Raw genomic sequence first — 12,747 nt, 5'->3', positions numbered from 1 at the left:
GGCTACTTTTACAAACACTGTCTGATAAGTGGCAATTGCCTGAGGTGCCTCTGTGCTCTGGGTAGCAGCATTCCCATGAGTTGCTTGCTGCCTGTTCCCACTCAGCACAGAGGATTTATTCCTAAGGTGCTCAGTGGAATTACAATAGCAGCACCTCCTGGGCTCTTCTGTTTTTACAGGGGACTTGGGGCGAGGACAAGAGGAATGGACTTGGGGAGATGAGCATCCAGCCTCCCATCCACCCACCCTTTCCCCAGGAGTAAAACAGAACCCTGTTTTCCTCCAAACTTAAAGCCCTCTGCCTGTGATTTATTTCTAATAGATATTTGGGTTTGTTCAAATTGATCAGCTAGAGTAGCATGTTCATCAACAGTCTTTACCTTTTTGTCCCATAAACACTGTTTTACATCATCATTACATACATTCAGGAAATGTTCCTGAGAAACAAGATCACACATTTCTTCAAAGCTTGTAATATCTTTTCTCCTTACCCACTTATCCATCAAATCTCTCATCTGGTTTACACATCACACATTTCTCATTCCAGCACCTTTCTTAAGGCTTCTAAATTTTACTCTATATGTTTCAGGTGTAATCTGAAATGGTTTTAAAACCATTTCCTTGAATTTACCATAATCTGAAGCATCTCCAATTGGCATCTTATTGAATATATCCAGAGCTCTCCCAGACAACTTTGCAACCAAAGTGGGCATCTTTTGGTTTTCAGGAATCTCATGGAGTACACACAGCCTCTCAAAGGTGATGAAATATTCAGCAATGTCCCCCGTCTTGTACACAGGACACAATCGTTCCCATTTTTGGAGAGCTATGGGGGTGCTGGTTCCACTTCTTTATCAAATCCAGTTCATGCTTCCTCTCTTTTTCCCTCTCCTCCAGGCCTCCATTTCTTTGTCTTGCAGTTCCAGGGCTCTCTGGTGTGCAGATGCTTGGCCTCTTCTGCTTCTGTGGTTCTCCAGTGTGCAGATTCTTGTGCATTAATCTCAATTTGTTTTAATTCCATTTGTCTTCTGTCTCCTTCTCCCTCTCTTCTACCTGCAATCTGCCATGCTCCAGATTCTTGCTCAGTTCACTTTCACTCATTTTCCTGTTTTTCTGTCCATACTTCCCTTGCCCGAAATAAGCAAATAGAAAATAACAAAACTGGCAATCACTTTGACTGAGCTCTAGCCACCACACTTAAAACTCATTTAAAATCACCACCAGTGTCTCAGAGCAACAAGCTGTGCATATGACCCTGCTTGCTGCGCAACTGTCTGGGGTTCCCCCCTGGGATGCCGCCTGCAACTGGGGTACCACTGAGCCAACTGACCTACCAGCCTGGGCTCCCACTCACTCCGCAATGTTGTGACAAGCTGCAGACATGCTCCTGGTCTCACACTTTTGTCAGCCCACAGATAGGGACATTCCCAGCTCTAATAACATGCAGACAGGCTTTCTGACCAGCCCCAGCATCAGAAGGCTACTCAGCTAGGGCACTTACCAGCTTCCCATGTGCACACCTCCCCTCCCCAAAATTATACTGTCTTGCACTGCACAGAGAACTATATAGCATAAGCTCACAAAATTTGCCCTCTCCCTCAATGTGGAGAGAGACATGCAACAGCTTTCTGCCCCAAGTATTATTTCCACACACTGGTTTTAGACAAAACAAAACCAAATTTATTAACTACAAAAGATAGGTTTTAAGTGATTATAAGGGATAGCAAACAGATCAAAGCAGATTACCTCACAAATAAACAAAACCGTAATCTAATATACGAAAGAGATTGGATACGAGTAGCAAATTCTCACCCTAAATGATGATTTAAGCTATCTGCAGAGATTCCTAAAGAGCAAGCTGCACTTGCTTGCAGCTTAAAACCCCAGGTACTCCTTTCACAGGCTAGAAATCTCTCTAGCCTGGGTTCAGCCCTTCCCTCCGTTCAGTCCTTCCTCAGGTATTTTCAGGAGTTTCCTTGGGTGAGGAATCAGTGAAGAACCACGATTATGTCACTCCCCAGCTTTAAATAGCTTTTGCATATGGGAGGAACCCTTTGTCTCCAGACTTAGTTCCCATACCTTTTAGTGGAAAAACACTGGTATTTCAAGATGGAATCCAGTACCAGGTGACTTGGTCACATGATCCTGTAGGGTCATAGCAGCCATAACTCCTGTTTTTAGCGTCCTCAGGAAGGCTCCCCAATGGGAGATTCTTCTAAAACCTATTATTCTCCCTAATGGCCCTTCCCAGCCAGCCATCTAGACTGATTGTATTCTGCCTAATGGGTGTTCCCAGGTGTAAACACATTTTAATAGATGTATAGACAATATCACTAACTTCAGATACCAAAATGATACTTGCATACAAATATGATAATCATATTCAGTGAATCATAACCTTTTCAAGGATATCTGACATGATTTATATTGCATAAAATACATCATAGTTATGCCATAATCATATCAGAATATTACTATGAACAATATGGGATACAATCCCACAGCATACACCCTATTTAATGAGAAATGCAATCAAAGTTCTATTCCTTCAAGTATAGGAACAGGCAAACTACCTAATCCAAACACACATTCCATACTCCACACCCCCCAAAACCATCTAGCAGGAGGTAGTTCTCATTTCATCTTCCTTTCTTAGCATCCACGTCCATAGCGTTGATATGGCATACATGAACTCTATAGGTCTGGAGATCAAGAAAATGGAAATCTCCCAAATCGCAGCACATTGTATTTCTCTCACTTTACTGCAAAAATTCCTCATTTTTATTTTGTAATCCTCTCTCCCCCTCTAACTTCACCTTTTGAAGAATTCCATTCCCTTATATAGAAGCCTAAAGTTTAAATGAGGGTAGGTGAAACAGTAGGCTACAACATGCAAGCTTCCTATTTACAGTATGTTGCCAAATAATTCAGTTGACACAGCATCATGAGCTACATTTGAGAATCAAGTTCAAAGTTTTGAGATGCACAGATTCATATACCAGCAAATAGTTCTGGGCTTTCCAGCAGCTGTTTGTGGTGGCTGCATTATGCTTACAGTTTTGGCTGATGTGGTTGGTGAAGTCAACAGCTTAGATGTCAGTTTTAGTAGTATGCCTAAAATAAAGTATGCAGAACTTAGTCTGGGTATGATAGCAGCCCATGCTTTTCTACTGGAAAATATGCATGTGGTGTTTGTTAAAATAATTTAGAAATGTTTCTTCATTTTTGTTTCTCTGATATAAATTCTGATATATATGTCCCATTATGCATCTTTGATATATTCCTAAAAAAAGGCATTTCCTCCATTTAGCTTCATCAGATGTAAGATTGCAAATCTCTTGTTTTCACAGTCACAAAATATCAAATTCATCATATAAGTTCCCAAAACAAATTAGATACCTGTACAAACAAAGTGTGGCTGGGTGTTCTACTGGAAGAGCTGCTCTTCCAGTAGAAATTGAACTAATTCTCAATTTTCCCTACAGCTAGAATCTGAGCTCTTAGATTTTAATCAAACTTGTAGTTTAAATATCTATGATACTACTAGCGTTATTTATTTATTTCCAATATCATCTCTGGTGCACTATGTGTTTTCCAAACATTTGGAAGACAATCTCTATCCAGAGGAGCTAGCAGTTAAGTAAACAAAGACAGCAGGTAAGAGAAAAATGGAATAAATATACAGTTTCAATATCAAATATATATAAATAGGATAGGAAAGTTATACCCAACTTACTCAAGCATGAAAGCATCCGACAGCAATTTTCTTGAAGGCAAAAAAGCTGAGTATCATGAAATATGTGGTCAGACAATAAGACTAGATGACAAGTGGAAGTAAACCACCTAACAGTTCTGGGTTCATCATGCATTTATTCCCCACTGTGATTATTAATTGCCCACAATGTGTTTTTCTTAGCAACAGTAAATTTAGAGATGTTCATGCAAATGAACATTTGCAGGATATCTAAAAGACTCTCTCCTCTCCTTCCACACTCAGACTCCTTTAAATATGTAGCCCTGTTCTTTCAATGGGAGTTTTAATAGTGCTATGTTAGTGGAATAATTTGCTATTTCTAGTTTTTAAAGCCTGGTCTACACACAGAGTTGAACGGAAATAACTAAAGGAGTGATTTTATATCATTTTAGTAAAACCTATGCAATTTTCTATATGCACACTCTGATATCCATTTAAGTCTGGCTTATTGCAAGTGGAAGATAAACAGATATAAACGAGCCCACATACAAAGTTGCACTGGTTTAACCAAACCAGTTTAGTTTACCCCTAAAGCACATGTTCCAAAATGGTAGCCTACACAGAAGCGCACCTACCACAGGACTGGAAGAAGCCATTTCTGAACTGGTTTAGTCCATATCTATCAGTAAAAGATACTGCTAAATATATGCATATTGCACACAAAAAGCTACATTAAGAGAATTAAGGTTGCAAAGTCAAGCACTTAGGAAATCTTAGTTTAGCCTTAATTTAGCATATACCTTTAATTATATAATCACATACTATTTTTATCCACAGGATAAAATGTCTTGTCTCATTCAATGCACAGGAAGTACAGTGCCCACTCAGTGAGCAGTTATTCAATATTTTATTTTATCATCACTATTCAGTAGTGGCTCTATGTCTTATTCGCTGCACAGTTATCAAACTCAGTTTTCAAATCATAATAGTGCTTCACACACAAATTATCATCACAATACCCCCATGGCATGAGAAGGTTGCATTATCCCCAATTTACAGTTGGACAGTTGAGACACAGAGAGAGTAAGGTCAAAAGTTTCCACTAATTTTGGGTGCCCAAGGTGAGACAACTAGGGCCTGATTTTTCAGAGTATTTAGCATTATATCGTACTTTATATGTTTGAAGCAAAGCTCCCATTAATTTCAGTTGCAGTCTTAAGTGCTCAGCCAATCTGCAAATTATCCCAGGGTCTCAAGTCAGGCACTCAAACAATGAGGAATACACAACTACTGACCATCTGTGGAAAGTTTAAATAACACCTCCTGCACCCCAGCCCCCTTCCCTGAGCCCTCTCATACACCCTGCATCCCTCCTCTGCCCCAATCCCTTGCCCAGAGCCCCTTCCTGCACACCACACCCCCTCCCACACCCTGCACTCTCTCCCGCACCCCAACCCCCTGCCCTGGCCCTGCATACAATTTGCCCTCCTAGATGTGGCCCTCAGCCCAAAAAGTTTGCCCACCCCTGCTCTAAGGCAATTGAATATTGTCCTAACCATGAGACTATCCTTTCTGTTCCTGCAGTCTCCTGCCTCATTCATGACACACCTTTCAACTTCTAAATTAAGGATAGCATAATGTATACAAACAAAGGGCCCAAATTAAGATTGCATAGGCATATACTACTGCATGCTCAGTTGCTTTGTAACACAAAAGAACCACGAGGGGGATGGAGCTCGTGCAGTCACACTGTGGGGGTAACACATGCACAGCCTGATCAATACCAGGAGCTGTAAGAGGCCTGAGCATGCTCAATGAGGATAGAATCGTCCACGTTTCTAGCTGCTAAGAACTGAAGTAGTATCTACTGAGAGTGTGCACACAGTGATTTTTCTAAAGCTTATAACTTGGCCAAATTTGGGCAGACATGTCCACCCTCTTGCCAAATTTCAAGTCTCTGCTACAAGATATGGGGGTGCTTTAACTTTTTAAAGAAAAGGTCACCAGAATTTTTTAATATGGGTAAAACAATGTTTTCCCCTAGCTTTGTTCTTGGAAACTGCTGAACCATTTTGGATGAAGTTTTCCAAAAGCTTTCAGCTTGAGCAGACGGGGATGAAAATTTCAGCCCAAATGCTTAGAGTTTGGCAAAGTTATAAGCAACTAAAAAGCAAAGTCAGAGGGATTGTCTACATTACCTGCCAGACTGGCAGCAGCAATTGATCCAGCGGGGATTGATTTATCGTGTCTAGTATAGATGCGATAAATCGACTGAGCGCTCTCCCGTCGATTCCAGTACTCCACCAAAACGAGAAGCGCAAGCGGAGTTGACGGGAGAGCATCAGCTGTCAACTTACCGCAGTAAGTAGATCTAAGTATGTCGACTTCAGCTACATAACTTCAGCTACGTGAATAGCGTATCTTACATTGACCCCACGTGGTAGTGTAGACAAGCCCTCAAAGTGGGAAGTGTCAAGCAACCTCAACAGCTTCTTAAGTACCACCAGCCCTGCTACAATAAACATGCATCTTTTTATGAATTACATCTTTTGGGGTCATCTTATGTCTTGCGAATTGAACATTTTGGTGCTGTTACGGTATTCTGTTCACGAGTACAATAAACATATTTGTCACATTTCCAAGCAGTGTGAGACAGCTGAGGCTAGAACATTCCTGACCCAATATCTGGAAAGATTATGCTTTCTCATGAATATAAAAAGAATGAAGGTATGTTTGTAGCAAAGTTCTTTTTTTTTAAATAATATACTGTATCAGAATATGTTTCTTGAGTGTTTATTGCCACTATGCTTGCATGTATATGTTCAGATTGAGGTCTATTGCCTGTCCCAAGATCTACTGCCTATAAAATAATGCTTCATTTATCACTCACTTATGAAGGAGGTTAACAATAAAAGTTTTATGTAAGTGACATAAAACATCTAAATGAATGAAGTTTAACTGTTGAATACATGGAAATACAAATCTCAAACATAGAACAATATCATGTGCATGAATTTTAGACTTTCCTGTCCAAAAACTGAAGAAAAGTTTGTTCTTTAAAACTTGAGTATTATTGTTAACAAGTCTTTTAAGATTACATTTTATGGATAATTTGATCTAATCAGAGCTTGCAATATATTACCCAAACTGCCAATATGTAACACCAGCCAAACAGTATAATGAGAGTTCAACAAGCAACATAGCTTCATCCAAACTTTTAGGACAGAATGCACTGAGGTGGTGGTCAAGGCAGCACAATCAGCCCAAAGGGTGTAAGGAATGCCTTGTATTGCTTTGTAGTGACCCCTGCCAGTGTTCTGAAGATATGTCACCATCAAACTCCCAAAATAAATTAATTTATTAGGCACCCATTCTGGATTCTAGGTGCTGAAGTGCATCCAGTCTTCCTGAGGGAGATTCAATACCATGTGAACTCTCTGAGGGCAGGAATAAATAGGAGAATGTTGCACCAAAGAGAAAATTTGACTGGGAAGTCAGCAAGTGACCGCACTGTCATCCTCCTCCTTCCTGGGATTTCACCAGGAAAGGGTAGTTTTGAATTTCTGAATAAGCACATCTCCAAGCTGGGCTGGCATAGCCCAATTTTGAGGCCTAGCCAACTGATTCCAAGCTCCTAATGCAGAATGACATATGCAGGTGGCTGTGCCTGCGCAGGCATTTCTCGTGTCATTTCTGGTGCCAGAGGCCCAGTGATAGAGTTCCACTGGCATATGAAATGAATCTTACACCCCACATGTAATTTAAAATACTGACCAATTTCTATAGATAGTGAACAGCTGGGAAAAAGAAGGAAGCTTCAGAAATGCAAATATATAAAATAAAACTAAAATGCCTTTACCTTGGAACCAGGAAGGCCAGGAACACCTACTAAGCCATCTTCCCCCTGAAACAAAATGTACATAACCTTCATTATTTGGCTCTCACGCACATGAGCAAACCACAAGAAAAATCAAAGACTACTTATTCCCAGCAATATTTTCAAACTAAGCAAGTCCCAATAGTTTTACAAGTGATTATGGATAGATATTTGACTCTTTAATCATTTTGTATATTATATGTATTTTTACAGCAACATCCTGGGTATATGCTGTATAGCTATAAACATACTGCTAATTTTTGTTGCTTTGTTCAAACTATATTTCACTCAGAAAATCGTGAATAATGACTAGTTGCAGTGCATCAAGGAGTACTGCGAATTCTCTTCATTTTACTGTGAGTGACAGGATTTCAGAGGTTTCTGGAGCCCATTGTGTGATGACATAAGGAAGCTCCAGCTCCCTCACAAAGTTCAGCCCTGCCAAAAGCCAGAAGAGTCTCCTCTGTTCGTTGTTTTCACAGGAGGGAAGGAGGAAGCAGAGAGCCCAGCAGCTCAGAGCGGGTCCAGTCTCTCTTCTCCCCTCTCTTGTGAGCAACTGGGACAGAACAGCACATCTGCTCCCCTCCACTACTCCCTGCAGCACCCAGCCTGGGAAGGGAAATGGGGAGGGGTGAAGAGCCTCCATAGCTGCCCTCCAGCCTGGGAAGGGGGAGAGTTGACTCCACTGTTGCTGCCCCCTGGCCTCAGAGAGGGGAGTGAAAAACCCCATGAGAAGCAGAGGTAAGGAATATAGACCCACATTACAGCTGAGTGAACTATGGTTTTAAACTGGGTTTCGATGTTAGCCTGAGTGACAGGCCCAAGGCACGTGACCAAAAGGAATGTGTTCATGAGAAAGAAGAGTTGTTTCATGTTAAACTTGTAGTGACTCTTGAAATACCATTCTTATCTTATTTAAGGTTTGGGCTGGAGTAATAAAAATAAAGAAAAACATGGTTAGTTGGATAATAGGTGAAGTAAACAATTATTCGTTTGTTTCAAAAGAAATACTTAGTTCAATAGCTAGGGAAAAATTCAGCAAAATAAGATAAGGAGGAAACCCTGAAAAGAAAGGGGCCCAGCCATGAATCTTGTCTTAACCAGGCCAGGGGGCAGGGTTCAGCCCCAACAATCTCTCATCTAGCTTTGGCTAAGGTCCAATAACAGCAATGGAATCACTGGTATATTATAATGTATGAAAAGCAAGGTTTGTTTGGAATTTCTTTGTCGGTTCTTTTCCTTCTCTCTCTGGAGTCATGCCATGATGGGAAGATATCTCCTGCGCCTGATCCTGTTGTAAATATTTTGGCCAATGCTTATAACTGTATTGTTGCTAGGAGTATAAGTATATATATGCTAGTATTGGTATTTTGTATATCACCAACACCAGTTGGCCATTGGACTAATAAAGGAATACTTGTGTGGAAGCTGAGTCATAGTAAGCCTTAATAAATTTATTAGGAAAATCATTTCTAACAGCAGAGCAGAATTAACTGCTGGGCAGGGACTGGGCAGATGTGCAAAAATCTCTAAGTAATTCATTTGGGAGAGTGGGCAACACTAATGGTCACACACACACACAAAACAAACACACGGAAGAGCTGGGGAGAGTTAAAAAATGTCAAAAGACAAATAAAAAATATAATCCCAACAATATATTTTTTTAAATCATGATTTTTGGGGGTCTGATCTCTTGAGGTTGGCAATATTAATCTAGTTATATGTTCAAAAGGTAATATTCTAGTCCTTCCTGAATGCTGTACCATTGCTTTATAACTTCTGGGCAAGAGCCATGATTAGAGAGTTAGGGGCATATTCTGAGGCTATGTCTACACTAGTGCGGTAAGTCAACCTAAGTTACGCAACTCCAGCTATGGGAGTAACGTAGCTCAGGGATCGGCAACCTTTGGCATGCGGCCCGCCAGGGTAAGCCCCCTGGCGTGCTGGGCCAGTTGGTTTACCTGCTGCGTCCGCAGGTTTGGCCGATCGCGGCTCCCACTGGCCGCAGTTCGCCGCTCCAGGCCAATGGGGGTGGCGGGAAGCGGCGGCTAGCACATCCCTCTGCCTGCGCCGCTTCCGCAGCCCCCATTGGCTTGGGACGGTGAACTGCTGGCCTGACGTAGCTGGAGTCAATGTAGCTTAGGTCGACTTATCCCAGTGTCTTCACTGTCCACGTTGACGGGAGACACTCTCCCGTCAACTTACCTTACTCCTCTTGTTCCTGGTGGAGTACCGGAGAGTGCTCTGCCGTCGATTTAGTGGGTTTTCACTAGACCCACTACATGGACCCCTGGTGCATCGATCGCTGGAGTATCGATGCTGCGGTAGTGTAAACATAGCTTGATTGATCTTTCAGTAATGTAACTCAGGAATAATTCCACTGAAATCAGTGGTATTACATCAGCGAAAGTGGTATCAGAATTAAGTTCTAATTTCAAAAGGTATTCATGCTGTGTTTCACAGAAGACTCCGTCTTGAATCTTGCCAGGAAGACTATGATTGATTAAAAAAAAATACTGATCTTTGTTGGGGAGCTTTTCAAAGTGAGGGACAATTCAACACTGCACTTAACACATGGCTTTCCAAGGAAAAGCATAACCAAAAGAAATGTTAAGAATTCATTATCGTTAAATGAATCCCTTCAATAAGCATGAACACAAAAAAGTAAAGCTCCTTATATGGTCAACCTCTAATTTTTGTCTCCACAATGGAGAAAATGAAAATGCTTCCAGTGTATACAGTTGGACAATTCAATGAAAATATCTGTTCAATGTGCATAGGTAATTAAACAGTGTGTAGTAAGGAAGGGCTAAGCCATTATATAAATTAATGGTATTGGTCTAACTTTGAATACTGCATTTATTTCTCGTCACTTCACCACTAAAAGCATATAGCACAAACAGAAGAGATTCAGACAAGTGATGGAAATGGTCAGAGGTATAGAAAGACTTCCATATGTGACAAGATTAGGACTATATAGTTCTAATTTACTTATTAGTTATACAGTAATAAAAGGCTAGAGATGGTAAAGTGGACTTTCATAATGAAGTATATGGAAATATTACATGAAGTTAATGACAATAAAATTTTAAAATTATTACATTAAAAACTTTTTAAAAAACCACACAATACATCTTGTGACAGTGAGTTCCTTCTGTTATTAAGATCAGGAACTTATCCAAATTCAGTGAAGGATTGGACATTTATATGACTAACAGCATCCACAATTATAAAGAATAAAAATGCGTAAGATATAGACCAGGGGTCTGCAACATTTGGCAAGTGGCTCGCCAGGGTAAGCACCCTGGAGGGCTGGGCCAGTTTATTTACCTGCTGACGTGGCAGATTCGGCTGATCGCGGCCCCACTCGCTGCGGTTCGCCGTCCCAAGCCAATGGAGGCGGCGCGGGTGAGGGGTGTGCTGGCCGCGGCTTCCCACCGCCCCCATTGACCCGGGACGACGAACCGCGGCCAGTGGGGGCCGCGATCGGCCGAACCTGCCACGTCAGCAGGTAAATAAACTGGCCGGCCCGCCTGGGTACTTACCCTGGCGAGCCGCGTGCCAAACGTTGCCAACCCCTGATATAGACACAAAGAGTGTTCTTTGCTCCTGGCAAATCACGTGCTGAGCCATTCAGGCTGAAGCCTACTTGCACTTTGAAATACACAAGAACATTAATTAATTAGCATTCCCTACAGAAGCTTTGACACTAGCTCAGAGAATTCAGCCAGAAAATCTCCTCCATTGCCCCCATAAATCTTTATGGGCTTTTCACCAGCAAAACTATAGACTTTGATCCCAAGTAACTCCCACTGCACTCGATTCACTATTTTCCATCCACATCCACTAAGTAACACAAACCTTGGAACTCTCACTTTTCTACCTCCAAGTCATACAAAATATACAAAAAGGACAAAGGAAGAGGAAGAAACTCTCACCACGCCCTAATACTATGGCCAAAGAGACAAAAACAATTGACTCATCCATAGAACACAAGAAATTAAATAAATAAATACAAAGCTCTTGTGGTCTACAGCAGTCTTATAACTCAACCCTGGTAAAATGGGGTTTTTATAAACTCCATTTGTGGCATGTTTTCCAGTCTCTGGATCATTCATTTGGTTCTTCTTGGTCAAAACAGATGTAAATGCAATGGAAAAATTCTGATAAGTTATTAAAAATAATTCACATATGTAGATTTGCGGAAAACTAGGAATTCAGATACTTTTGACAGACTAGTAATAATCCTAGATAACAATTTTCTATCTACACACAGTTGCATCAGTACAAACCAGAAAACATAAAAGTTTCTCTCCATAAAAGGAACAGGTCAAATGAAATATTTTTAGAAATCTGGTTAAATGATATTTTATCATTGATCATAGTCCATTATTTTAACATGTACCTGATTTTAAAGTATTAACTAGTACTAATGTAAGATTACTCAAAATGGTACCAAAAATTAATTAAGCACTAGATTACCTAAACATATTTTAAAAAGTAAGGAGAAACCTAAACAAATAATTTGGAATCATTGAGAATTTACAACATTTTAGAAGTTAATGTGGTATATAATATCAAACATATTAGAAATTAATGAGATTCCCTTCAGGGATGGGAAAGAAAAAATATTAATTACTTTAAAAACCATTTAAAAGGGTAATTGAGGTTTCACAGACAAAGTTTATGAAATCCACGATGTCTGGATGTATCCCATCATCAATATAAAAGCAAAAAGAGTCCTATTATTTATGACTTGGGATACTACTTACAGGATGTATTGGATACATCAGAAACATTAGCCATTCAATTCCTTTTAATATCAATGAACATAATGCAATTAAAACCTACTCACTGTTTTGAAAATTTATGGATTTGTGCCTTTCATTTACCTTGAGTTGCCAGGCCTTTGGATCCACTCAAAGGCCCTGCCTTTTTGAAAATGGGAACACCTATTTTTTGTGGTAAATAAATGGAGCGTAATGATCAAAAATGGACCACCACAGGGTCATACTAATGCTGCTTCAAAACATGTACAGAACAAGCCTAAAACCACTACAGGGGTTATGACTTTTTTTAATAAATAAAAAAATCAGATTGTATAAAAATCACTATCACATTTTCCTTATCTTACTGGAACGCTTTGTTGTTTCTCTAAGCAAACTCCAACATTAAT

At 40.3% G+C, this 12,747-nt stretch overlaps 1 protein-coding gene across 3 annotated transcripts in view; it reads right to left on the bottom strand.

Annotated features, from left to right (window-relative positions):
• The window catches only part of COL19A1 (collagen type XIX alpha 1 chain), a 323,634-nt gene that overhangs the window by 230,395 nt on the left and 80,492 nt on the right, over nucleotides 1-12,747 (bottom strand). For all 3 annotated transcript variants that reach the window (XM_042848857.2, XM_008178207.4, XM_042848856.2), the window contains exon 11: nucleotides 7,554-7,598. In XM_042848857.2, coding sequence (XP_042704791.2) covers nucleotides 7,554-7,598 — 45 coding nt within the window. The remainder of the gene's footprint in view (nucleotides 1-7,553; nucleotides 7,599-12,747) is intronic.

This window comes from Chrysemys picta, chromosome 3 (assembly GCF_011386835.1).
Source record: "Chrysemys picta bellii isolate R12L10 chromosome 3, ASM1138683v2, whole genome shotgun sequence".
NCBI lineage: Eukaryota > Metazoa > Chordata > Testudines > Emydidae > Chrysemys > Chrysemys picta.
The sequence above is the reverse complement of the archived record's forward strand: the minus strand, read 5'-3'. Positions and strand labels throughout refer to the sequence as shown.